Genomic DNA, 27,531 nt, shown 5'->3' on the forward strand with positions numbered 1-27,531 from the left:
ATAATAATAACCCGTACTATTCCCTAAAAACATACTGGCACCATAGTGAAATTTTTTTTTCTTGCTTTTATTCAAGTTCAGCTGTACACAAAGAAAAAAAGAAATAAGAGAAAATTATTTAGCTGTCATTTTGTATTCTGTTGTTTTCAAAGTGTCAACGGAATTAAACTGATATAACAAAATATTTAGGAAATGCACTTGGGTAAAATAATAAATACACTGTAATACATTATCAACAAGGGAGTTCTGTTTTTGTGGTCTGTTACGACTGTAAAAATACATATTTGACTGGCACAGAAATACTAGCATTGGAGTAAAAAAAAAAATGGATTGCTTTTATTCAAGTTCAGCTGTACATAAAGTAAGTCCAAAAACAAGATATTTTTTTAAGAAACATTTAAACAGTATGATGAGTCGACACGGTCAACTTCAAGTGTTCATTAAGTCAGTCGTAACACATTGTAAACGAGCTAATGAATACATATCCATACATATTCATCATCTAGAAACATTTTATATGTTGACCAAACAGTCTGTTAAAATGACAATCGGACAGAGAAGCTTTCATAATTCTTGAATATCCCTGTGGGCGACTATAGTCACCAAAACAATGTTTCAGAAACCGGGAGGTTCCCCCAATTTCAACAAATCACAGTTTCTGAAAAGTGTGGAGAAAAAGGTGGGAGGCAGAGAACCGAATTCACGCTGGGCGATCTGGAACCGCAACAGGTGACTGCAGACCAGGCTGATGGGAGGAAACAGGTCGGCAGGCACAAGTAGACCCTTTATAACTATTACCCAAACACAACCTTCTGTAGTCATTATGTAATGTGGCTTTAGACTGGACAGATAAAGTGTATGTCTCATAGTGGAAATATGGGACATATGTCTAGAACAACCCTCCCTTTTAGTCAAAATAGCTGATTTGATTGGTCACTATCTGATGATGTTCTCGATGGCATGAGTTAGGTGTGCTGTACATGAAACACACCTGATGTTCTGCGGCAAACAGGTATGCACCATGTGCCCTTGAAGGAATACGTCATCCAAATCTGGAAATTCTACCATCATTAGGGTGAGTAAATGACAGAATTTCCAATTTTGGGTGAACTATTCCTTTAAACGATTATTCCTAAATACTGATTTAGGGTCGGTTCACTCCATACATTCACTCTTAGGTAAATGACCCAGCTTACCCTGACTTTCACTTTCAGAGGTTTGACTGTGTACCTTTGGACTGGAGTGATCTATTTTACAGTTTCTGAGAGTCTATAAAGTGAACGGTGGTGGTGTGTGGTCAAGAACTGGAGATGAGATCCGGGAGGTGTTTGTGTTATCACTTGGTGGAGCGTCGCGCGGGTTCAAAGGCAGTGGGAGGGGGAGGAGGCCCCCTGCGGTCCAGCTCCTCCACATACGAAATGAGGAGCTTCTGTCTCTCCTCTGACATGCAGTCCAGAAGCAGGTACCTTTTATCATTCTGCAAGATCTTCTCGATGTCTGACAAGTGCTGCTCGGACTCCTGCATCAATTTACGAGATCTGGAGAGAAATGGACAGATGAAATTAAAGGGTTAGTTCATCCAAAATTGAAAATTATCTCATCATTTTCTCACACTCATGCCATCCCAGATGTGTATGATTTTCTTTCTTCAGCAGAACACAAACAAAGATTTTTAGAAGAATATTTCAGCTCTGTAGAGCCATACAATGCAAGTGAATGTTGATCAGACCTTTGTAGCTCACATAAAGGAAACATAAAAGTAAACAATAAGACTCCAGTGGTTTAATCCATGTCTTCAGAAGAGATATGATAGGTTTGGGTGAAAAACAGATCAAAATTTAAGTCCTTTTTTACTCTAAATCTCCACTTTCACTTTTATATATGAAAGTCACATGTGGTGCCTGTTTAGTTTCACTTTCACATCTGAAAGTGAAAGTTAAAGTGGAGATTTAGAGTAAAAAAAAGACTTGAATTTTGTTCTGTTTCTCACCCGCACCTATTATTTCGCTTCTGAAGATATGGATTTTAACACTGGAGTATGGATTACTTTTATGCTGCCTTTATGCGATTTTTGGAGCTACAAAGGTCTGATCACCATTCACTTGCATTGTATGGAACTACAGAGCTGAAATATTCTTCTAAAAGTCTTCATTTGCGTTCTGCTGAAGAAATCCATACACATCTGGGATGGCATGAGGGTGAGTAAATGATGAGAGAATTTTAATTTTTGGGTGAACTATCCCTTTAATCAGACATAATAAAAATGACAATGCTGAATAACCTTACAATAATTCTAAAATTAATCCTGAATATTTTGAAGGTTCTCACTTGTAGGTGATGAACTTGGTCTCTTTCAGGAGTGTTCTGAAGTCTGCTTTGGCTGTGATGTACTTGTCTTTGATGTAGTCATCAAACTCCCTCTGTCTTTTCTACGTTGGTGGTAAACAGGTGAAGAGCAGGAACAAAGATTTAATAATGTTTTAACAGAGACGTAAATCTTGTACAAAAGCATTACAACACAAATTAAAAAACTGATCAAGAGACAAAGATGGGCCCTACTCTGTCACTGCTAGAGAACTTGATGCATCTGGGATCCTCTTTAATGAGCTTCTTCACTTCCTTCCACGATGACATCAATGTGATCTGATGTAGAGAAAGAAGTGTGAGTGTATCGAGTATACTGAATACAACACAGACAGACTGATGACAGATATTTTCAGACGTGTGGGTCTAGTAATTGTATGAGGGCACTGTGTACCGAGGTCGTCTCGTCCAAAATTTGGCGAAAATGCTCTTTTTTCCTCCTGGCGAGAGCCTCAATGTGCTCATTGAAAAGTCTCTCTTTCTCTTCTCTCTCCAGGAGAGAGGTTGACACCCAGCGGTGGTCCTTCCTCAACGTCCGCCGCGTCTCCGACCACGTGGCATCGGGCAACTTTACCTGTCACATTCAGAACACAATCAATTCTTCAATATTCAACTGTTTCATTGATTACATTTGGGTTTATATGGGATAAAGATATTCAATCTTTCCGCATCTTGTACCATATCCGACAGGAGTGCTTTAAAATGCTGCAAGGCCTCCTCTCTCTTGTGCTGTTCTCTCTCACGGTCGATCTCTTTAGTCTGTTCAGAGCGAAATCTCTGCACCGTCCGCTCTCTCTCCCTCAGACTGGCCTCTATCCGGGCCTGTTTCTCTAGTTCCTTCTCTTTCTCTGAGTCTGGGTTCTGGAAGGATATCAAGTTCAAAGGTCAGGCCCACCAGAACATAACTTGAACAGTGTTTTCGAAGTGGTATTAGGAAGGCCAGCAGGGGGTGCTCACCCTGCGGTCTGTGTGGGTCCTAATGCCCCAGTATATTGACTAGAACACTATACTGTAAAAAGGCACCGTCCTTCGGATGAGACTTTAAACCGAGGTCCTGACTCTCTGTGGTCATTAAAAATCCCAGGACAGAGTAGGGTGTAACCCCGGTGTCCTGGCCCCCATTGGCCCTTCTCAATCATGGCCTCCTAATAATCCCCATCCATTAATTGGCTCTATCACTCCACTCTCTCCTCTCCATAAATAGCTGGTGTGTGGTGAGTGTACTGGCGCACTATGGCTACCATCGCATCATCCTGGTGGATGCTGCACACTGGTGGAGGTTGAGGAGAGTCCCCTGTTCACTGTGTAAAGTGCTTTGAGTGTAGTGTCAGAAAAAGCGCTATATAAATGTAACATTCATTCATTCATTATGTAGTTGAGGTCGACCGATGATTGGTTATGCCATATTTAATTTCAGATGACTGCACACAGTGTTTCCCCCCCTGAATCAACTAAAATAACAATAATGTCTTGACACTGCTTCCTGCTCCAATTTAAACCTATGAGGTTCTACATCAAAGGCCAGCATCTGACTTGGGAAATGACCAATCACAGTTTAGAATTTGGTGTGGCACCTGGAGTGGACAATAAAAATCTAGGGGGGTCAGGGTCACCCCATACCCCCCATCTGCACACGCCCCTGTCACCAGATGAGGTTTAATGAGGAATAAGGTTTAGTATTATTCACAAGATATGACGCTGGGAGACACGACGTATGTTGCTGATGGGGCACGTTACCACATAATCACATTTTTCTTTGCATGCCCTCACTTCAATTATCTTGATTATCTAATCAAAATAAAATAAATAATAATAAAAATAAAAATATGGCTGAATATTGTCAATTATGAAAGATTTAGATCCGCACACAACTGTGTTTATTTCACTTCTAGAGGCCGCAGTTGTTATGTAGAACTATGCCGTTCTAAATGTAGAACCTCCAGCTACGGCCACAGATGAGGAGGAATAATAATAAAAAAAAAAACATATACAGGCAACAATTGGAATAGATTGTTGTTGCCAATAATCGATAGTTCCAAAAAGCAACTATCGGCACCGATTAATCGGTAAAACCGATAATATTGCTCTACCACTATTATGTAGTGACTGAGCAAAGAGGAAAATGTTTTTGGATCAACATTCTTTATCTTGGAATATTCTTATAAAGCCACCATAGATCATACCCTATCCCTGACCAACCCTAAACCAGTGGCAAGTTACAGCTTGCTTAGAATGATGTTCTTAAAAAAAATGATTGATATGTTAATGATCCAGGAACTTGTTCAACTTGGGTAAACCACATTAAGGTGAATATAACAGAACAAAAAAGCTTATAAATGAAGTCAATAGACATGGACATGCAACGCTGTATCAGTTTCTTATTATTCATTCTGACAGCACAGAATTTATCTTCAAAAGCCCTCCATTTTCATGCATTTCTCTTTTCGCAGTGTTTTACACTCCTTTAGGGTTTTGTCTATAAAATATTGTTTGATTGGTTTTGAAAACACAAAGCACAATGAAGAAAAGTAGCAACTTCTTCAACCTTGGCTAGACGCTCCACGTAGCTCTTGAAGAGTTCTTCACGGGCTGCAGAGGTTTCCACAGCTTTGTAGCGAGGGTCAGTCTCCATCTTCTCCTTGACTTTGCTCCAGCGCTGCTGACCATCCACATGATAATCTGAGAGAAGCTCAAAGAAGTCCTGCTTTACCTGAAAGAAAAACACAGCAACATAAGTTTATGGAGTGGTGGAGTATAGTGGTTAAAGATGTAGGATGGGAACCAACAACCATTGTGCCTTTGCCCCTTTAAGTAATGTACTCTGAGTCACTTTGAGATAAAAGTGTCTGCTAAATGACAACTTATTACATATTATACATTATAAATACACAGCTCTCTGGAATACTTGATTCTGATTGGTCAATGGCGCCACCTAGCGGACTGATATTTCTCAGTAACAACCGCACATCCATATATCAGACCACTCATCTGGGTATTTGCGAGTAACCTTTCCTGCTTCTCGGATCACTGTGTAATCTCTACAAGTAAGCTTATAAAATAATTTCAACTCAAATCAATGTTTCATGTGCATTTATTTATTTATTTGCCAAGTAGTCTGTACTAACAGGCATAATGAGCAGTCAGACGTTCATTAATTACAAAATAAACACCAACAGTGCTCCGATGCAAACCGCAGATGGATTTCAGCTGTTCAGCGTTTTATTTCTTGTCACATAATAACATATAATGTATTTATTTTTTGGTTAGCAGCCACGTAATAAACAGGATAATGAACAGTCAGCCAGATGTTATCGCAAAATAAACCCCTACAGGCTAATACAAGAACTCTCCACCTCGCGTCGGTGTCCTGATCACCCTGTCAGGATTTATTCTGTGATAACAACCGGCTAACTGTACATTATCCCTTAATAATATTATCTACATACTATACAGTTGGGTCAGCAATTCTTGACTTTAGTCTAGTTTTAAACTGAAGTCCAAAGCCAGTGGTTAATCAGTCGGTGTTGCCTGTGGCCACTGCAAAAGCTACTCAAACAACACCTGATAGTTATTAATACAGTTTGATAATCATGGAATTAGACGGGCATCCTCTGGTGAACCCCACCTGGTGAATGCCCCCTTCTAACCTATGGCCCCCCCACAAAGGTGACATTTCACTTGCATTAATGTTTGATGGCTGACCTTTAGCTGCCAAAAGCAATCAGCCCAGACTCTCTGCACTTAACCCTAGCCAGTGAGACACTTAATGTTTGGACCAAATGACAGGACTCTCACAGTCTAGGTCTGTTTGGGTCTTCCTCTGTGTAAATATGGAGTGGAATGCATGAAACCAAATCTTTGACATATTGAAAAAGTGTGCATCAGGTGTTTCTAGTTTATCAGCCTAGATGTCAGTTACATAACAAAAAGCACCTTCTTAAATCGAATCAAAAGAAACAGTGGAAAAATAGATGTAGATGTTGTGTTAATTTAGGTAATGTAATTGTAAATTTTATTTTCAATCTCGGATACTATATTGCGTGAAATCATACAGTTGAAGTCAGAAGTTTACAAACACTTAGGTTGAAGTCATTAAAACTAATTTTTTAACCACTCCACAGATTTAATATTAGCAAACTATAGTTTTGGCAAGTCGTTTAGGACATCTACTTTGTACATGACACGAGTCATTTTTCCAACAATTGTTAACAGACAGACTGTTTCACTTTTAACTGACTATGTTAAACAAAAATGTGTGGACCTCCACAAATCTGGTTCATCCTTGGGAGCAATTTCCAAATGCCTGAAGGTACCACGTTCATCTGTACAAACAACAGTACGCAAGTATAAACACCATGGGACCACGCAGCCATCATACCGCTCAGGAAGGAGACACATTCTGTCTCCTAGAGAAGAACGTAGTTTGGTGTGAAAAGTGCAAATCAATCCCAGAACAAAAGCAAAGGACCTTGTGAAGATGCTGGAGGAAACAGCTAGACAAGTATCTATATCCACAATAAAACAAGTCCTATATCAACATAACCTGAAGGGCTGCTCAGCAAGGAAGAAACCACTACTCCAAAACCGGCATAAAAAGCCAGACTACAGTTTGCAAGTGCACATGGGGACAAAGATCTGTGAAATGTCCTCTGGTCTGATGAAACAAAAAAATGTACTGTTTGGCCATAATGACCATAATTATGTTTGGAGGAAAAAGGTTGAGGTTTGCAAGCCGAAGAACACCATCCCAACTGTGAATCATGGGGGTGGCAGCATCATGTTGTGGGGGTGCTTTGCTGCAGGAGGGACTGGTGCACTTCACAAAATAGATGGCATCATGAGGAAGGAAAATGATGTGGATATATTGAAGCAACATCTCAAGACATCAGCCAAGAAGTTAAAGCTCGGTCGCAAATGGGTCTTCAAAATGGACAGTGACCCCAAGCATACCCCCAAAGTTGTGACAAAATGGCTTAAGGACAACAAAGTTAAGGTATTGTAGTGGCATCACAAAACCCTGACCTTAATCCGACAGAAAACTTGTGGGCAGAACTGAAAAAGCATGTGTGAGCAAGGAGGCCTACAAACCTGACACAGTTACACCAGTTCTGTCTGGAGGAATGGGCCAAAATTCCAGCAACTTATTGTGAGAAGCTTGTGGAAGGCTACTGAAAACATTTGACCCAAGTACTAACAATTTAAAGGCAATGCTACCAAATACTAACAAAGTGTACATAAACTTCTGACCCACTGGGTATGTGATGAAAGAAATAAAAACTGAAATAAATCATCTACTACTATTACTCTATTTACATTCTTAAAATAAAAGTAGTGATCCTGACCTAACTGACCTAAGACAGGAAATGCTTTCCACGATAAAATATCAGGAATTATGAAAAACTGAGTTTAAATGTATTTGGCTAAGGTGCATGTAAACTTCTGACTTAAACTGTATATATGAAAACTAACTAACTTTTTATGATCACATAGTTGTTTGGCTCCTTTTTAAATTATAATGATAACAGAAATCACCCAAATGGTCCTGATCAAAAGTTTACATACCCTTGAATGTTTGGCTTTGTTACAGACACACAAGGTGACACACACTGGTTTAAAGGGCAATTAAAGGTTAATTTCCCACACCTGTGGCTTTTTAAATTGCAATTAGTGTCTGTGTATAAATAGTCAATGAGTTTGTTAGCTCTCACGTGGATGCACTGAGCAGGCTAGATACTGAGCCATGGGGAGCAGAAAAGAACTGTCAAAAGACCTGCGTAACAAGGTAATGGAACTTTATAAAGATGGAAAAGGATATAAAAAGATATCCAAAGCCTCGAAAATGCCAGTCAGTACTGTTCAATCACTTATTAAGAAGTGGGAAATTTGGGGATCTCTTGATACCAAGCCAAGGTCAGGTAGACCAAGAAAGATTTCAGCCACAACTGCAAGAAGAATTGTTCGGGATACAAAGAAAAACCCACAGGTAACCTCAGGAGAAATACAGGCTGCTCTGTAAAAAGACGGTGTGGTTGTTTCAAGGAGCACAATACGACGATACTTGAACAAAAATTAGCTGCACGGTCGAGTTGCCAGAAATAATCCTTTACTGCACCGATGCCACAAAAAAGCCCGGTTACAATATGCCCGACAACACCTTGACACACCTCACAGCTTCTGGCACACTGTAATTTGGAGTGATGAGAACAAAATAGAGCTTTATGGTCACAACCATAAAATTTATGGCAAGATGAATGCAGCATGTTTTCAGAAAATACTGTCAGACAATTTGCATTCTTCTGCACGAAAGCCGCACATGGGACGCTCTTGGACTTTCCAGCACGACAATGACCCTAAGCACAAGGCCAAGTTGACACTACAGTAGTTACAGCAGAAAAAGGTGAAGGTTCTGGAGTGGCCATCACAGTCTCCTGACCTTAATATCATCAAGCCACTCTGGGGAGATCTCAAATGTGCAGTTCATGCAAGACGACCAAAGATTTAGAGGCATTTTGCCAAGACGAATGGGCAGCTATACCACCTGCAAGAATTTGGGGCCTCATAGACAACTATTACAAAAGACAGCAAGCTGTCACTGATGCTAAAGGGGGCAATACACAGTATTAAAAACTAAGGGTATGCAGACTTTTGAACAGGGGTCATTTCATTTTTTTCTTTGATGCCATGTTTTGTTTTATGATTGTGCCATTCTGTTATAACCTACAACTGAATATGAATCCCATAAGAAATAAAAGAAATGTGTTTTGCCTGCTCACTCATGTTTTCTTTAATAATGGTACATATATTACCAATTCTCCAAGGGTATGCAAACTTTTGAGCACAACTGTGTATATATATATATATATATATATATATATATATATATATACACACACACACACACACACACATATATATACTGTATATACTGGCGGCCAAAAGTTTGGAGTAATGTACAGATTTTGCTGTTTCGATAGGAAATTGGTACTTTAATTCACCAAAGTGGCATTCAGCTGATCACAAAGTAGAGTCAGGACATTACTGATGTAAAAAACAGCACCATCTCTATTTGAAAAAAGTCATTTTTGATCAAATCTAGACAGGCCCCATTTCCAGCAGCCATCACTCCAACACCTTATCCTTGAGTAATCATGCTAAATTGCTTATTTGGTATTAGAAAATCACTTGCCATTATATCAAACAGCTGAAAGCTATTTGGTTCATTAAATGAAGCTTAACATTGTCTTTGTGTTTATTTTTGAGTTGCTACAGTATGCACTGGACTGACATGTCTTAAGGTCGATATTAGGTCAAAAATGGCAAAAAAGAAACAGCTTTCTCTAGAAACTTGTCAGTCAATCATAGTTTTGAGGAATGAAGGCTATACAGTGTTTGAAATTGCCAAAAAACAGAAGATTTCATACAAAGGTGTATACTACAGTCTTCAAAGACAAAGGACAACTGACTCTAACAAGGACAGAACGAGATGTGGAAGGCTAGATGAACAACTAAACAAGAGGATAAGTACGTCTGAGTCTCTAGTTTGAGAAATAGACGCCTCACATGTCCTCAGCTGACAGCTTCATTGAATTCTACCCGCTCAACACCAGTTTCATGTACAACAGTAAAGAGAAGATTCAGGGGTGCAGGCCTTATGGGAAGAATTGCAAAGAAAAAGCCACTTTTGAAACAGAAAAACAAAAAGAAAAGGTTAGAGTGGGCAAAGAAACAGACATTGGACAAAAGATAATTGGAAAAGAGTGTTATGGATCTTAACCCCATTGAGCTTTTGTGGGATCAGCTAGACTGTAAGGTGTGTGAGAAGTGCCCGACAAGACAGCCACATCTATGGCAAGTGCTACAGGAAGCGTGGTGTGAAATGTCACCTGAGTATCTGGACAAACTGACAGCTAGAATGCCAAGGATTTGCAAAGCTGTCAATGCTGCACGTGAAGGTTTTTTTTGATGAGAACACTTTGAAGTAGTTTAAGAAGTTCTGAAATTTTTTTTCAAATTGTAATAGTCATTTTTCACGTTATTAATGTCCTGACTATACATTGTGATCAGTTGAATGCCACTTTGGTGAATAAAAGTACCAATTTCTTTCCATAAGAGCAAAATCTGTACATTATTCCAAACTTTTGGCCGCCAGTGTATATATATTATATATATGATGATTCCCCCTTCTTGTTTTTCTGAATATCTTTTTTAGTTTTCAGTTGCATTACACTTACATGTTGTCAAAACTCTAGCGAACTTTACTAGCCAATGGCGATTAATTCTCCAACATGTCCATAGAGGGTTAATAATGTAGACAAGTGTACATAAACTTGGGTTTGGAAGTTCTGGTTTGCTTCCAAATGTGGTTCCTCACCTTTTCTCCTCGGTTCTTTGAGTTCTCTTTATCCTTCCTGAGGGCTGACATGAATTCAATAAAAATGACTTCCCTGTCTTTCATCTTCTCAACGGCCTTAAAGCGTGAATCCTTAGCGTGTCTAGCAGCAAACTCACTGAAAGTTGTTCTGTGAGAGGAAATAAGGTTTTGATGTCACACTCAAAAAAATAAATGGTTAGATTTACTTAAAAGTGTCAAGTGTATCCACACAACAGTGTTGAGTAGTTCCAACAAGCCACGGTTCAGTTTTATGAACTAAAGAAATTTAAGTAAATAGGACAAAAGCTTTTTGAGTGAATGCAACCCATTTGGATTTGTTAGTCTTGCATTATATAATTATGTTAGTTTTAATTGATAATAAACGTTGAATTTACATAAGCTCAGTTTATTCTTTCAGCAAACATTTAGCTAACAACAGTTCATGTTGACATGGTAAATGTATTGGCATGGATCTCAATAAAGTAGATTCTTACCACTCTGCTGTGAATGGCACAAAAATAGATAATTGGACAAAACAATACAAAAGTGTTTAGTATTTGTCCTGAACCTATGCTTAAACTCCACTTTTCACCACTGTTAGGCCTGTTGTGATTATTAAATAATCGTCTGATTGCGGTTATTTGAGATAACCGCAATTATTGTGCACTTCAAATTCCAATCACATTTTAATGCCCAAATAAGTGCATTTTAAGCGAATATATAAATGCCATGAATGGCACGCTTGTGTCATTCAGTTGAACCCCAAGCGTCACTGGGACACACCGCGGATGTCATCCAGAGCAGCTCCTGTTCGGAAGAGCACGCGAATCGCTTCTCAAACGCTCTGATGTGCACATCATCAGCAGAGACTTGCGGCAAACTCCCGCGGAAATAAAAATAAACAAACATAAAATTTGATAGTAAACGCAAAGCGCTCCGGTTTCACTTTATGGATTGTGTAATGGCAAATAGTCCTGGCCATAGTAGGTTCATTCACGCCGTGTTAATGACATGCAGTGACACAGAACAGGAGATGCACTCTTACTCTTTCTGTGGAGTGATCAAATGATGAAACAAAATATCAAATGTTTTGCTTCATGAGAAACAAGGGCTTGTGAGTTTAATCAAAGTGCATTAAAATAACGTTTGAAACGTTTATTATTATAATATAATGAAGTTTTAAAAAAAAATTTTTTTTATAAAAAATATAATATAAAATATACGAGTTACAAAAGCAACAGGGTAAATGTAAATGTCCAAATCTAAAGTTGACCAAAAAGTGAGACACATTTTAAGTTTAGAAATATTTTGATATTTAAAACATTATTTTTCATGTTCATAAGATTTTAAAGCCTTAACAGGAAATCATATAGCCCTATTTTATTATTTGTTTTATATAGTGTATTTGAAGTTAAATATGCAAAAATGACTTCTTAAGGTGTATGAAGCACACATGCACCATAAGAAATATGAATTACAATTAATCGTGAAAGCTCTAAAAGAGACAATTAATTGCCATAATCGCTATTATTTCTTTGACAATTAATCATCAGCCAAATTTCAAAATCGTGACAGCCCTAACCACAATGGTAACCCCCAAGATTCCAGAAACTCCTCCAAATCTCAATATAACAAACATTAAATACTTACTATTCCCCCCCTCACGAAATAAATTCGGCACAGAAACACTTAATTTCAACATTTACTTTTTCCATCCAGTTTTGTGCAAAGCATGCTGGGAACTACAAATCACTGTGGTTTCAGTTAATGCCAACAAAAATATTTATGTTGTCCCAACACAAATGGATTAAGTAAAGCTGACAAGACACATATTTTCCATAGAAATAACATGCATTTGTTGAGTAATCTGAACAATGGAGGATTCAGTAAAACTGACGATAGTGGAAGTTCATTTTTGGAGTACAGATAACTTTACCAGGTTTACAATTAATATAGAAGACAAAACACTTTTTATAGAAAACTGGAATATAGAATATAATATTGACTGGAACACAAAAGGAGATAATTTTTGTAGTTTGAATATGCATAACCACAAATGTGATTTGAAAGCTGTGGTGAAGGGAAAGTTTTTCAGCATAAATTTCAATCTGTTTAACAAAGTGTTCCACAGATGTCAGACAGTCGTATACTGTAGGTTTGGAACGACATGAGGGTGACTAAATGTTGACAGAATTTTCATTTCTGGGTGAACTGTCCCTTTAAGGTAAATTGAATCATCAGGTCTAAGTCTAGGCATTCACCTGACACCCAGCTTGGATTCCTCCATCATTTTCCTGAAGTCATCTTTGACCTGCATGATTTTATTCTTTTTCTCTTTCCTCTCCTCCTCAGCACGAGTCTTCACATACTGATCGAACACCTGCAGAGGGGACAGCAGGCATGTGAGAACATGAGACTTTGCCATCAGAGTGAGAAATGATGAGAGAATTATCATTTTTGGGTGAACTTTTCCTTTAAGCCATGCTTAAAAAGGCATGGAACGTCATTGCAATTACTTGTGGAGTCTTTTTTTTTTTTTTTTTTTTAATGAATGCCACTAGGTTTGATATTTTGATATCGACTGCAATGATATTCAACATTTTATAAGTGTGACTAAAGTGTCCAAATCAATTTTTGAGGCCACTGTTTGTATTTGTTGTGCTTATTAGAGTACTGCCTAGTAATAGTTTGGCAACATGCAAAATCACTGCCTATGTTTCAAGTCAGTCACTTTTGAAGTTCCATTTCAGTTAGGATACTGCCTTAGGGGCCGTTCAAACCAAATGTGTTTTGCAACCATTCGTGCTGTTTTTCAATAGTATTTATGTAAACGTGCTATAAGAACGCATTTGACTGTTGCACCAGTTCTTTTTTTATGTTTTTAGCATCTCATATGGTGCAGAGTTTTTCAGACGATGTCACGATGTCCAGACACCTGCGTTCATGGCGCTGCATCTAGTTTTTTCAAGTGCAATGAGACGTTACAGTTTAGCTGCCTATTAAGATAGTAGACAGCAAGGCAGCTCACTAGGATTTGGAACAGATCCGCTGTCACTCAAAGGACACTACAAATGTGTGTACCTGTTTCCTCTCTTTGGGATTGAGCAGCAGATAACGAGGATCAAATACAATCTTATGAAGCTCCTTCTCCCAGGTAGAGAATGCAGAGACCTGGTAAAAAGACAAGAGACAGAAAGATAAGAACGATTCAAGGGGCCATTTCACCCCCCCTCCCTCTTAATTAGAACCATTAAAAACGAGGAGAGCGTTTAGTAGGTGAGCCCCTCTGAGTATGTCCCCCTCCTGCAGCGCTGGAGTCAGGGTGTGTGAGCCCAGTGCTTTTCATCCTCTATCCCGCCACCCCTAATAAATGTTACACACACGACAGGTGGTCCTTAGCTTCCTTCTCTCTGCCTCCAACCCTTTCTTTTCCCACCACGCTAATTGGCGAAACGAAAGAAGTGTAATTAGATGGAAGGGTGAATGCCGGCTCTTTTGGAACAATGGCTGTATTTGCTGGCGTACGACGCCTCTCAGACTCGTGGGGGCCAAGAACGAGGATGAGGAGGGGGTAATGGGTCTTGCCTTGATGAAGAGACCCTTTGACTGCAAAACTGCCTTTCATCTTTGGCACAGGATGACGAGGCAAAGGGCAAATACTTCTCTTCTACAGACTTGAAGGGATCTCCATCACATAAGCGACATATGCGTTTATCCATATTTTATAGTAGAAACATCAAATCTGTTGCCAAGAGGGGGGAGAGGGGGCGACTCCACTGATCAGTGCCTCTCTGATCACCTGAAAATGTCAGATGAGTATTTTAATTAGAACCGAGGCTTAAAAAAAAAAAAAGGTCGATTTAACCTTTCAGACCTGAAAAGAAATTAATAAACCACACTGCGGGAATCACAACCAGCCAAATCAGATAGATGTGGCCGTTTGGTTACTAAAGATTTGGCCTCACAAATAGTAATTAGTGTTAATTTGGGAAGTGTATCAGTATAAACTATATTTGCCTTTACTGAAGGAAATACTCATGCTTGTAAGGCAGCAAAACAAGTTTAGGTTTTAAGTTTTTCAGTGTAGGTTCGGTGTAGATGAAATCTTTGTCATGACACTGAGCATTGTCTTGTTTTCAGTTGGCTACACACAAAATCCACAAAGAGACATTGTGCTGTGTAAAGGCAGCTGTAAATGGTTGAATATATGTAGGAAAAGAGCATACACAATTAAGTATGCAAACAGATGTAAGAAAGCAGACCAATCACAATTAAGTATGCAAATACCACAATGATTTTAGATTAGACTTTGTTGGTTAAATTTATTTTAATAAGGGGAGATTTTCAAACTTGAATCTTAGATTTCTTAAAAAGGTATAAAGTTTATAAAAACCAAAAAAAAAAAAAAAACAGATAACACGCCGTAGGCTAAAATTATTGACAAAAAGTTTGAATGGAGTCTGTACGTTATTAAAGGGATAGTTCACCTCAAAATGAAAATGAAACTTTCTTTCCTCCGTGGAACACAAAAGTGTTGTTAAAGGAATGTTCCAAGTTCAATACGAGTTAAGCTCAGTCAACAGCATTTGTGGTGTAATGTTGATTACCACAAAAATTTATTTCAACTCGTCCCTCATTTTCTTTAAAAGAGCAAAAATCTGGCTTACACTGAGGCACTTACAATGGAAGTCAATAGGGCCAGTTTTAGAGAGTTTAAAGGGATAGTTCACCCAAAAATGAAAATTCTCTCATCATTTACTCACCTTCATGACATTTCAGAAGTGTTTGACTTTCTTTCTTCTGCAGAACACAAATGAAGATTTATAGAAGAATATATCAGCTCTATAGGTCCATAGAATGCAAGTGAATGGGTGCCAAAAATTTTAAGCTCCAATATCCACATAAATGGAGCATAAAAGTAATCCATAAGACTCCAGTGGTTAAATCCATGTGTTCAGATATGATATGATAGGTGTGGGTGAGAAATTATTTTTTTTAATTTTAAGTAATTTTTTATCATAAATTATCCTCCCAGCCCAGTAGGGGGCAATATGCACAATTAATGTGAATCACCAAAAAAAGAAGAAGAAGAATGTGAACGTGAAAGCGGAGATTGACTGAGCAGGGAGGAGAATTTATAGTAAAAAAATAAAAAAAAATTTAAATAATGATCTGTTTCTAACCCACACCTATCATATCGCTTCTGAAGACATAGATTTAACCACCAGAGTCGTCTGGAGTACTTTTATGTTGCCCTTATGTGGATTTTGGGGTTTCAAAATTTTGGCACCTATTCACTTGCATTGTATGGATCTAAAAAGCTTAGAAATTCTTCTAAAAATATTCGTTTCTGTTCAGCAGATGAAAGAAAGTCATTCCCATCTGGAATGGCATGAGGGTGAGAAAATGATGAGAGAATTTTCATTTTTGTGTGAACTATCCCTTTACAAGGCAGAAATGTGAAGCTTTTAATTTTATAAAGGCACTTATATTAATTCCTCTGTTAAAACGTGTATTATTTGAGCTGTAAAGTTGTTTAAATTGTTGTTTTTATGATCATTTTAGGGTTTTAGGATTTTCAGCATTACGTTGTAATGGAAACAAAGTACTAAAATGGCTAAAACTTGACACAGAAAAGGTTAGTAAGTGATTTTATCACACTAAAATCATGTTAACATGAATATTGTTTCTGTCTTGTGTTTCTACCTTTGAAACAGACAGTTTTTTAATGTTTACGGATTGGCCCCATTCACTTCCATTGTAAGTTCCTCACTGTGACCCAGATTTTTGCTTTTTTAGAGAAATGGAGGGACAAGTCTAAATTAATTCTTGTTGTAATCAACTGCTGTCGATTGAGCTTAACTTGTATTGAACCTGGAGTATTCCTTTAACCTCAGTCACCATTCACTTTCAATGCATCTTCTTTCCATAGGAAAAACAAAAAGTAATGGGTTTGGAACAGCATGAGAGTGAATAAATGACAGAATTTTCATTTATGGGTGAACTATATCCTTTTAAGTGGTTTCTGAATGAATTGCAAAACTTTATACAGGGTGGGGGTTTAAAAAGGAATATCAAGTCTTGCAATCCCTGTAAAGAAAACAAGTCTTTGAAATGATCTTCCGCTTGTATCATTGAGCACTGATGGAAGCAGCATTGTCATTGTCATGGACTGATGTGTGTATATGTGATACGATTTACCCCTCGCTCAAGCAGCATGTCTTTAAACTGACTCATGCGAGCCTCTTGAGGAACCACGGCTCTCTCTCTCGCTGCCTTCAGCTCTGCCTCCATCGCTGCATCCTTCTCAGAGTCGACCTCCTTCTCCTCTATCCTAATACACACAAACCATAACAACCCCTCCGATCAGCCAAAGGTATGGAGTCATGTGACTTCAGTGCCAGCAGACTATAAACATGAAATAAAAGTTTTACAACAAAACAATGCCTCTCAACGAACTCTTTTACACAAAGTCTGCAATGGCACACTGTGATTTATGTTAATGTATTCAGGTACCCAATATTGTAAAGATTGTGGAAAATCTTATACAGGACTCTGAATTGTACGTAAATGTTTTGTGCTTTCTAGTGCCGTTTGCATCAGACTTGTGAAATCTCGTTGGTCCACAATGCTGCTTCACATAGCTGTTTATTAAATGTCAAATTTTTTCCGATTGGCTGTTATTTTTGTTAGTTAATGCAGGAAAGTAGGCATATCGCACCTTGGCATGGTGTTATTTCTCTCAAGATATTTGTGAATAAATGTTGACTTCAAAGCTGAAGTGTGTCATTTCTGTGCCACCAAACGAATAGCAAAAATAAACTTTCTGAATATGCCTGTCTTCTGTTGATTGAACAAACAGATAGTTCCACCCCCCAACTCACACCACTGGTCGAGTCAGTGTTGTTTGTACAGTGCTGGACGGGTCGCTCAAAACAAACTTGCTGTAGTGTCAGCAAGACACAGCGTTTACAGTTTTCAATAAAAATTAACCAACAAAAGGCTTCCTTCTACTTGTCTCTGCATATTAAGCTGTGGTAGGAAAAAGTATTTTAACATCGAAAACGTTACACACTTCAGCTTTAATGTCATCTAGCATCTCACATGGCAGAAAGAGAGAATGACATGAATCAGGGAAAAAAAGGCCATAAAATCCTCACTTTCTTCTCTTGGCCTTGTTGGGTTCATCTTCAGGTATCTCTTCAGCCACCGAAGATTCCTGCTCCTCTTTAGCCAGCACTGTGTCCCAGGAAACACAGGAACCTGCAACATAAGGTTTAGACAGCTATTAGCCGACAAACAGACTTAAGAGTTTTTCCACTTTAGACTGCAGTGGTGTATAAGAGAGACAGATTTCGATTAAGATCATTCAGTGATACTGTAGTAGTTAGACCAAAAATCAACTAGAAAAAAACATCATTCATTTGCATTAAACAGTGTGCTGCAATGGAGACTTTGTGCATTCTCTGCATACCAGGGGTGTCAAAACACTTTAATTTTAATTTTTTAGGCCTAACTTCGTGTTAATGGCTTATTCAGGTTATGCAGCCAAGAGCAGCGAGTGGTCCTCTTTCTCTTGTTAATATTGTTTCTTGATTAATATTTCAAAATGACTACTTATGAATATGTGATCTAAAGGCTTCTGATGAATGACATTTCCACGTTTCCCCTGTTATTAATGTTAATTCTGGATTTTATTTTATTAGCTATTAGAAAGCATGCATTGTACATTCACTTTTTATAGGAACCTCAAGGTTTAACAAATAAAGAAATCAGTCCATATAAAGTGATGTTAAGTCAAATCTGGCCTGTAACCTAAAATTAGTTCTCCAGAGACAGTTTAGCAGAGACGGGCCACTGGTAATAAAATGAATAGGAAAAACTGGAACGGCTAATGGAAGAAGAAAAGGAAGTCCCGCCAATCAACTTTTAGACACAGACATCGCTTGTCAATCAACTCGAGAATGTGCATGCGCATTAGCTGGTATCCAGCCTCCTTGAAAGGGACTTTGCCTGCACTAGACGTTCATAAGTGAATGCAGAGTAAAAAGTACCATCTGTAATTTCTCTGTGAGCTCAATAATTTCTTTAAAAAAAAAAAAGGCTAATATTTCATACAAAGGGAAGATATGTGACACTGAATCCTGTGTTTCTATGGAGATTACCTTTACCTGGTTTGTGGCTGTTGTCCAGGCCTCTTTTGTGTGGCGGTTTCTGAATCGCTTTATCTACATCAACCCGTCCCACCAGCTCCTCTGGCCGTTCCCACATGGACAGACGTGTGGTGGGGTTATAATAGAAGACCCGCTCATCGCCTGTCCACACCACACACCTATCATACACGCACACAAATCAAAAGAAGTAATCGGCTACATACGTCAATATCATCAACTGTACTTGGCCATTTAATTGTATGATAGCTTATTAACGAAGTAAGTTTCTAATAATTAGAGTGGTCGAAATTAACATATGCGATTAATGAAATATAATTAATGGAATAGTTCACCCAAAAATGAAAATTCTCTCATTTACTCACCCTCAGGCCTTCCCAGATGTGTGTGACTTTCTTTTTTCTGCTGAACACAAACAAAGTTTTTTAGAAGAATGTTTCAGCTCTGTAGGTCCATACAATTCAAGTAAATGGTGACTAGAACTTTGAAGCTCCAAAAAGGACATAAAGGCAGCATTAAAGTAATCCATACAACTCATGTGGTTTAATCCATATCTTCTGAAGTGATAAGTGTGGATGAGGAACAGTTCAATCTTTAAGTCCTTTTAACAATAAATCTCCACTTTCACTTTCTCCTTTTGTTTTTGGAGACTCACCCACACCTATCACATTGCTTCTGAAGACATGGATTACACCAGTGGAGTCATATGGATTACTTTTATTCTGCTTTTATGTCCCTTTTGGAGCTACAAAGTTCTGGCCACCATACACTTCCTTTGTATGGACCTACAGAGCTGAAATATTCTTCAAAAAATCTTAATTTGTGTTCAGCAGAAGAAAAAAGGTCAAACACATCTGGGATGGCATGAGGGTGAGTAAATGATGAGAGAATTTTCATTTTTGGGTGATCTAAACCTTTAATGTGTACAATTTTTAACTTGTTAACGCATTAATTCAGTCTGCCATTATAGCCGTTTAATTCTATTGATTCTGCTTTCGGATTCGAAGCACAATTGTCTCTGTCGGCCAGTGCCACCTCTAAACATGCTTACATCCATTAAGTGTGGGAAAAGTTGTTATATTACTTATGGCAGATTTAAGTTCCATGTTTGCCTTTTCAATGTGTTTTGATGCAGCTTGTGATAACAAATGTATGAGTGAGACGAGTACAAAAAAAAAATAACGCTGTTGATGCTTATTTTTTAGTTTTCTCAGAACGGAATGCATTAACTCTGAAAAAATTATGCGCTTAATCATGACAGCCCATACTAGTAACACAAATAGGCTTATTTTTCTGTTTTCTTGGAAATGAATGTGTTAACTACCAAAACAAAATAATTAATCGTGAAAAAAATCCCTGCTGATAATACAATATTCTTATTGGCTTTACATTTAAATGTAGTTGTGTGCGTTTTTACTTTTTGCAGTGTTTAAAATAAATGGGATTGAGCGTGTTGCCTACCACGGCGTGCCGGGGATGGGTGTGGTCGCTATGGGCTTCGCCTTTTTAGCTGCCTTCTGCTCCTCTGTCATCTCTTCCTCTTTCAGCTCCTAAAAGGTAACACAGATGATGTCAGAAACTCTCATTTACACCTACAACAATTCAGAAGAGCAGGTGTTTCCCCAACCTCTTTGTGCTCTTTTGGAGGGTCAATTTTGGGGCTTCCGTCTTCCATGTCCATGATTTCACCGTCATTCATGTCCACAATTAAGTCCTTGACCTTCTCACTCTCTTTATCTGTTTGGAGATGTATCAATGAGAGCCTTATCTCCAAAAAATCTGACGTTCATGTGACAATTACACTAAGACGTAAGAAAACTGAGAAGACACTGTTACATTCATTTACAGTTAAATTCACAGTGTAAAACTGCTGAAACTCCCATTATGCTAAAAAAAATAGGGCTGGGTATTGATACAGATTTCCCGATTCGATTAAATTTTGATTCATAAGCTCTCAATTCGATTTGATCCATATGGGTATATTTCAGTTAGAATGTCCACTTTGCTGACATATGAAAGAAATCCTCTCCCAGATAATGCTGTTAATTATATTATTATAGTAGCATATCATTTTGGTCACATTTTAGCTTTTTAAAAATGAACAAATTCATGTAATCCATTAAAAAAATATGATATTAAGTTGCATACATGTTACAAGTTTATTGTTTACATAAATAGTTTGCACTATTTACAAGTATTAACACTGATTTGTTGAACACATGCTTAAAAACGGTACTGTCTCTTTAAGGAAACCGGCAGTTCTGTAAAGAGCATCTGTAGAGACTCGAATGAAATCTTTATCTCATCCGTGCTATGTGTTATTAGAATTAAATGTTTATTTTTGATCAATAACTGACTGTAAAGAACAGAACGGGTTTTAAAAGAGACATTATTCAACAAATGGGTCGTGTGGATCTCATCTTTGCACACACTGAACGAGTCAAATCAAACTTTTACTCTCAACACGCAGCGAAAGGATCTCACTGCTGAACTTATTCCCCACTATACTACAAAATCACTGGTGAGTAAAATATGAACATTTAACAGCCAATGGCTACTCACAGACATTTTTAGTCGCATAGCATGAAATCTGGATCCAAATGCGACCGATTTCCTCTCAATGTAGTAGAGGGTTGCACATAGAGTAAAAAGTTGATCTTGGGATTTAAGAATCAATATCGTTCAAATGAAGATCGTGACGCATCAGAGAATTTATATCTTTACCTAGTCCTACTCAATAAACCATCATTTACCATCAACCATAATAAACCATCAAGTGAAAACAGAGAAAATTTACAGCTATTTCAATATTTTCAATGAATTCATCCTATGTCTTTGTCCCAGTCTCTAACCTGTTTCTTTAAGCTCCTCAGGTTTGTCCCAGGTTGTCTCCTGTGTGTGCTTATTATAGTAGTAGGACTTTCCCTCTGGAGTTTTGAACTCAGTCCAGTCAGATGTGCTCAAAACTCCAGGTAGTCTCGAGCGTCCAGATGCCATCATTTGAGGGGACATCATGGGCACTAAGGGCGGTGCCATGCTAGGCAGCATACCTTTATATAAGACACACACAAAATCAGAATCTGTTCAAGACGTGAAACATGATCAGAAAGGGTATTTACATTGTTATTTGAAAGCGACAGTTCAACCAAATAATGAAAAAATCGTTTATGCCATCATTTACACTTATGTTGTTTCAAACCTGTATGACTTTGTTTTTCCCATGGAATGCAAAAGAGATGTTAGGCAGAATGACAGCCTTAGTCACTATTCACTTTCACTGTATGGAAAAAAGAGCAGAGTTTACATTCTTCAAAATGTCTCTAGTTGTGTTCCACAGAAGAAAGAACGTCTTACAGGTTTGGAACAATGTGAGGGTAAATAAACAATGAGAGAAATTTCTTTTTTTGGGCACAACTTAACACTTTAACAGTACAATATGAAAAAAAAAAAAAGAGGTAAATAAGGTAAAAAATAAATAAATCAATCAAAGGTGCACTCAGTAACCTTTTGCTTGTGTCATCTTGCACTTACAGTGACACCTAGTGGTGTGGATGCAGCATCATTCAAAATCAATAGTTTTCAGTTGCAGATGTCATTGTAAAAATTCACTATTCAGTCAGTCATGATTAATTTAATCCAAGAGTGAAAGTGTCCAATAACAGGATGGTTACTGAGATTAAGCGAGTAGTATACTGCTGGTCATGTGATTCTAAAATGGCCGCCCCCATGAGGTGCCCCTGCCCCATGTAGTATAAAACAGCTTTTATAAGGTTACTGATATTACTAGAGCACTCATCTCATGTAAGTGCTCATGATTTTATACATATGTTTCAAAATTACAGTTCATTTCTTTAGGAAGAAATGTTTTTCTAATGGGGAAAAAAATTACTGACACCTTTAAAAATAAGGATTAAAAAAAAGTTGACGTCATAGATGCTAAGAAAATGAAAAGGTGGTGGAAAAAATGGACGTTTTAAGTCAACATCAAGCAAAAACTTCAACTTCGGTGTGCAATGGATTTATGTGCTCTGCGACTTTTCCAGAAATGTAATGTTAATGCAATTTTTTCTTTTTTAAAGCAAAAACATTCATTAACTGCATCAAACATGAGAGTAGGGCTACACCAATGCATGCAATCACAATACCACAAGAAAACAATTCAAGAAAAAAAAAAAACAACAACGGAGGAACATAGATATGATGAATTACAACAACCAAGACACAACATGTTATCTGAACTTCTACAGCAGTTTGTTATCTAGGTTACTGCCTACAACTCCACTGTAATTGCTGTAAGTTTGTGGGGAGAAAAACAACAGAAAAATCAGTTTATTAAAACAAAACACTAAGTTGTTAGCCCTACATGAAAAAAAAAAAAAAAAAAAAAAAAAACAAGTGACAAAAGTAACAATGTTGTTAAAAGAAACAGACTTTTTAAAGTCTCATTTGTATGGTGCAAATAATGGGGCCTCTAATTTTAAAGTACTTTATTCAAAAAAGCAAAAAGATGCACAGCAGTTACTAACATGCCATAACGGGGAGGGAATTACCGTTTTTGGTAGGAGAGATAGTCTTTACATAGGGACAGCTGACTATCTGCATCATTGCTACACCTGAAAGAGCATATAAACAAGCACAGAGTGTTGGAAAAGACACACACACACACACACACACGTCAACTACTGCGTTCAGGTGTAAGGGGAAGAAACCATACCATAACTGATTTAAAAACAGCTCATATTTAATATTCAACTGAATTTAGACAATAACGTCTGCACATGTTGCTTGGCAATAAGAGCACATGAAAATGGCGGATTTCTGCCATCTACAGAACAACACGTCACTTCTACAATTAATGCAGAAGTTGATTCACCACAGAAAAGCCTGCTTTCCAGAATCACCTGCTATTTCAGATGCTTCCAAAGACATATTAGTTAACATTCATCCAAAAAGCCGAGAGGAAAACCTTTGGATTCAACAGGTTCCTAGCATACTACAGACATGCACTGGATTGTAAGAAAAAGACAGAAAGACAAGGATTTATAAGCAGACCAAGGAACAGAGGAGAGAGAGGCTGTTGCATTAAAAGACGAGAAGAACCTACCGGGCAGTGGAATGGGCATGCTGGGCAGTGGCACTCTGAAGGGTGGCACCATGACAGGAGGGAATCCTGGCATTGGAGCAGCAGGCTGTGGCACATTATGGGGCAACGCCACTGGCAGCGGTGGTGGCCCTGATGTCATGGCGACCGAAACTGTTGGATGATTGACAGTTGCTAATGGGGTTGGCATGGCACTGGGGATTGTGGTTACAGCAGATGGCACCTCCACGACTTCAGGGGCAGCTGGTCACCGAATCGGGCATGAAATGATGTCAGATTTACTTTTGACACCCAAATAAACAAACAAATGATCCTGAGCTTGTGTCATCTGATTTCAAGAATTGCAAATTTGCAGAAAAGGTGCAGAATATCATTATGGCAAAGTGTAACATCTTCCTGACGAAAAACCATCCAATGATTTTCACCCCCAAACCAATGCAGACCAATGAAGTCAATAGTTCCTCGTCCGGTTCTGGACACATGAGCCAATAGCTTATAAATTATTGGTTGGTGAAGGTTTTTTCAGAGTAAAAAACAAAACTTCTACTTGTACAGGCTACATAAAAACCCCAGTATCAATAAGCCTGTATATCGTTCTGATTATTTAAATTTCACCTATCCGAGCTTAAAGGGATAGTTCACCCAAAAATAACAATTCTCTCATCAATTACTCAGCCTTATGCCATCCCAGATGTGTATGACTTTCTTTCATCTGCTGAGCACAAATTAAGATTTTTAGATAAATTTCTCAGCTCTCTTGGTCTATTAAATGCAAGTGAATGGTGACCAGATTTTTGAAGCTCCAAAAAGTAAATAAAGTTAGCATAAGAGATATCCAGACAACTCCAGTGGTTAAATCCATGTCTTCAAAAGCGATATGATAGGTGTGAGTGAGAAACAGATCAATATTTAAGTCCTTTTTTACTATAAATCTCCACTTTCACATTGTTCTCCTTTTGTTTTTGGCGATTCACATTCTTTGTGCGTATCACCACCTATTGGGCAGTGAGGAGAATTTATAGTAAAAAAAATAAATAAAAACAAAAGGACTGAAATATTGATCTGTTTCTCACCCACACCTATCATAACGCTTCAGAAGACATGAATTAAACCACTGGAGTCTTATGGATTACTTTTATGCTGCCTTTATGTGCTTTTTGGAGCTTCAAAGTTTTGGTCACCATTCACTTGCATTGTATGGACCTACAGAGCTGACATATTCTTCTTAAAGTCTTTATTTGTGTTCTGCAGAGGAAAGAAAGTCATACACATCTGGGATGGCATGAGGTTGAGTAAATGATGAGAGAATTTTCATTTTTGGTTGAACAATCTCTTTAATATGCAGAGACAGATATAAGTAACACATTTTTTCCCATGAAAATATGAAAAATAATATTCTGGCATTAAACATGTTTTGTTTGAACATCCTGATTAGCATGTCACAACAACACGGGCTCAACCGATGGCGGGAATTTGGGGCGGGGCTATCTGTTTGTCTGACCAGTAAGGGATGGGCAATGTTTAGGAAACCTGTTTGAAAACAGCCATTACTTTTGCAATTCTGTTTGCTGATGCTAGATGGCACAGAAATGACACATTTTACCTTTAAAGAAACTTTCACAGCAAAAAGGGTAGCTACATCATAACAATAACCTATTACTCTAAATTAGCTCACAAAACACAAAAATGACAACAACAAAAAATCCTGTTATAGCTCTTGTTTAGAGGTTCACAGGTATGACATTTACCTGATACAGGTGTTGGTAGGAGAGCTGAGGCTGCTGTAATGCTGGGAGTCGGGGTGGAGTTCAGAGCTGTGGTGGGGGGGTTTTGGACGGTGAGTGTGGTTGAAGTGCTGCTGGCTGCAGGTGGGATGCTGGCAGTCGGACCTGGTCCGGTGGAACCCCCGCCTGCTGCAGCTGCCGCCGCCTGGCCTAGCATCAATGGACCCAACTCAGCCTGCTGGATCACCTTCACCCCTTCAGGCTTCGTCCAGGATGACTCCCGTGTACGTGCGTTATAGTAATACACCTGAATGAAGAACAAAGTAAAAAGGTGAGTCAGTCCTCAGGGCAAACTGTGTGTACTGCACAAGCTGCAAACTAGAGGTAGTGGATTTCGCCAATACAGATATAAGTTGGTGAAAAGGGCCGATAAATCAGTCTACCTCTACCACAAACAATAATAAAGCATTTTTAAGGCATCATCTAACTGTACCAAACTTGGTTGGGCATTACTAGGGGTGTAAAAATGCACCAATACCTCACGAAGCATCATTCTGACAATGGCAATCCAATGCATCAATTATGGCATTAAATAATTGATTATATAATACCCATGCATTACGCACTCATTACTTAACCAAAGCACAATTCTGAGCTTCGCTATTCCCTTCATAGTGACACAACAATACCTTTCGGCCCATAAAGAATGAAGAGCCATACCTTTCCTTCTGGACTCTTGTTCTCCACCCAGATCTCTTCTGTAGAGGGCAGGGATGGGGGAGCAGGAGAAGCTGAAGGTGGAATCCCTGGTGGGAAAATCATGCCGGGTGGAGGCAGCATGGATCCACCTGGCGGAGGCATGAACGGCGGTCTCTTCAAAGGAAATCCAGAAAGAAGCCATAAATGTCAATTCAATTTGGATGAAACACTGTGAACACTGCTTTGAAAGAAAAAGGATAACACCTGAACACTTGTGTTCGCCCCAAATTGCATTAGAAAATCCTTGCACATAAAACTACATGTGAATATCCGTACCTGTAAAGACGGTGCACCCATGGGTGGGGGCACACTGGGGTCAAAGGGGATTCGTCCAAAGGGCGGTCGTGCAGCAGGTGGAGGACCCCTCATCATGGCAAAGGGAGGCACAGGGGTGCTCAGTAAAGGCTGCCTGTGGGTGGGTGGGTTGACAGGAGGGGCAGTGGCAGGGAACCGTAGTCCTGGCTGCTGAGCCATGCTGATGGCACAAAAAGAACTTTGGATGAGGAAAAACATAAGCATAGCATAGCAGCTGCATACAGGCACGTTAGGAAGCACACAAACACAGTTCGTTTTATTCTAATGAAACACACCCCCCGTCAAATCTTCATGAGGCGATATCATGGATTGGTCAATTTCACTTACATATTAAACTACGTTCTATTAACTGGACTGCTGTAAAAAGTCAAGAAGTAAGGAATCAACAACAGATATAGATAATAGACATAAGCCTTATGTTGTTCAGGTTTCTTTATTCATTGTCCACGAGATAAACGACCAAACGAGGCTTTAAAAGACTCAAACCAGTGAACTGGCGAAAGCTGCTGGGTGCATTATAAAGGAAAGGTTTTTAGTTACAGGGTACTAGATATAACTGCTCAGTGGTTAAAACTGAAATGTGAAAAATAATGCAAAATCGACACCTGTTAGCCGCCAGGCTAATGCATTCTGCTTCTGTGTGCTCCGCCATTGCTGGAAAACAACCAAAGTTCCGGTGACGCACTTCCGGTCTCGTGTCGTTCACCGCCGACATTATTATTATTT

At 38.5% G+C, this 27,531-nt stretch overlaps 1 protein-coding gene across 3 annotated transcripts; it reads right to left on the reverse strand.

Annotated features, from left to right (window-relative positions):
• Positions 1–59: 59 nt before the first annotated feature.
• On the reverse strand, positions 60–27,474 carry LOC127417588 (transcription elongation regulator 1-like). Of its 3 annotated transcripts, none has more exons than XM_051657614.1 (21): positions 27,411–27,474; positions 26,767–26,965; positions 26,452–26,604; positions 25,756–26,038; positions 24,011–24,160; positions 23,457–23,519; positions 21,759–21,956; positions 20,534–20,643; positions 20,368–20,456; positions 18,907–19,067; positions 17,896–17,998; positions 16,937–17,069; positions 13,817–13,906; positions 12,997–13,115; positions 10,736–10,883; positions 4,910–5,074; positions 3,043–3,225; positions 2,759–2,938; positions 2,560–2,643; positions 2,329–2,429; positions 60–1,538 (listed from the first exon to the last, which is right to left on the reverse strand). In XM_051657614.1, exons 1-21 carry the CDS (start codon positions 27,455–27,457, stop codon positions 1,337–1,339), a joined length of 2,961 nt encoding a protein of 986 aa, XP_051513574.1. In that variant the 5' UTR covers positions 27,458–27,474; the 3' UTR covers positions 60–1,336. The 3 variants fall into 3 exon arrangements, with proteins under 3 accessions (XP_051513574.1, XP_051513572.1, XP_051513573.1); XM_051657612.1 differs by having other exon boundaries at positions 24,011–24,250; XM_051657613.1 differs by lacking the exon at positions 23,457–23,519 and having other exon boundaries at positions 24,011–24,250.
• Between the last annotated feature and the right edge of the window lie 57 nt (positions 27,475–27,531).

This window comes from Myxocyprinus asiaticus, chromosome 27 (assembly GCF_019703515.2).
Source record: "Myxocyprinus asiaticus isolate MX2 ecotype Aquarium Trade chromosome 27, UBuf_Myxa_2, whole genome shotgun sequence".
Lineage (NCBI taxonomy): Eukaryota > Metazoa > Chordata > Actinopteri > Cypriniformes > Catostomidae > Myxocyprinus > Myxocyprinus asiaticus.

Coding starts and splice junctions, on each gene's coding strand:
- LOC127417588 (XM_051657612.1), bottom strand. CDS start 27,457: ATGGCGGAGCACACAGAAGCAGAATGCATTAGCCTGGCGGCTAACAG. Junction 23,520..24,010: donor CATGCCCATTCCACTGCCCG/GTAGGTTCTTCT, acceptor ATGCTCTTTCAG/GTGTAGCAATGATGCAGATA. Junction 20,644..21,758: donor TGAGGAGCTTAAAGAAACAG/GTTAGAGACTGG, acceptor ATCTCCAAACAG/ATAAAGAGAGTGAGAAGGTC.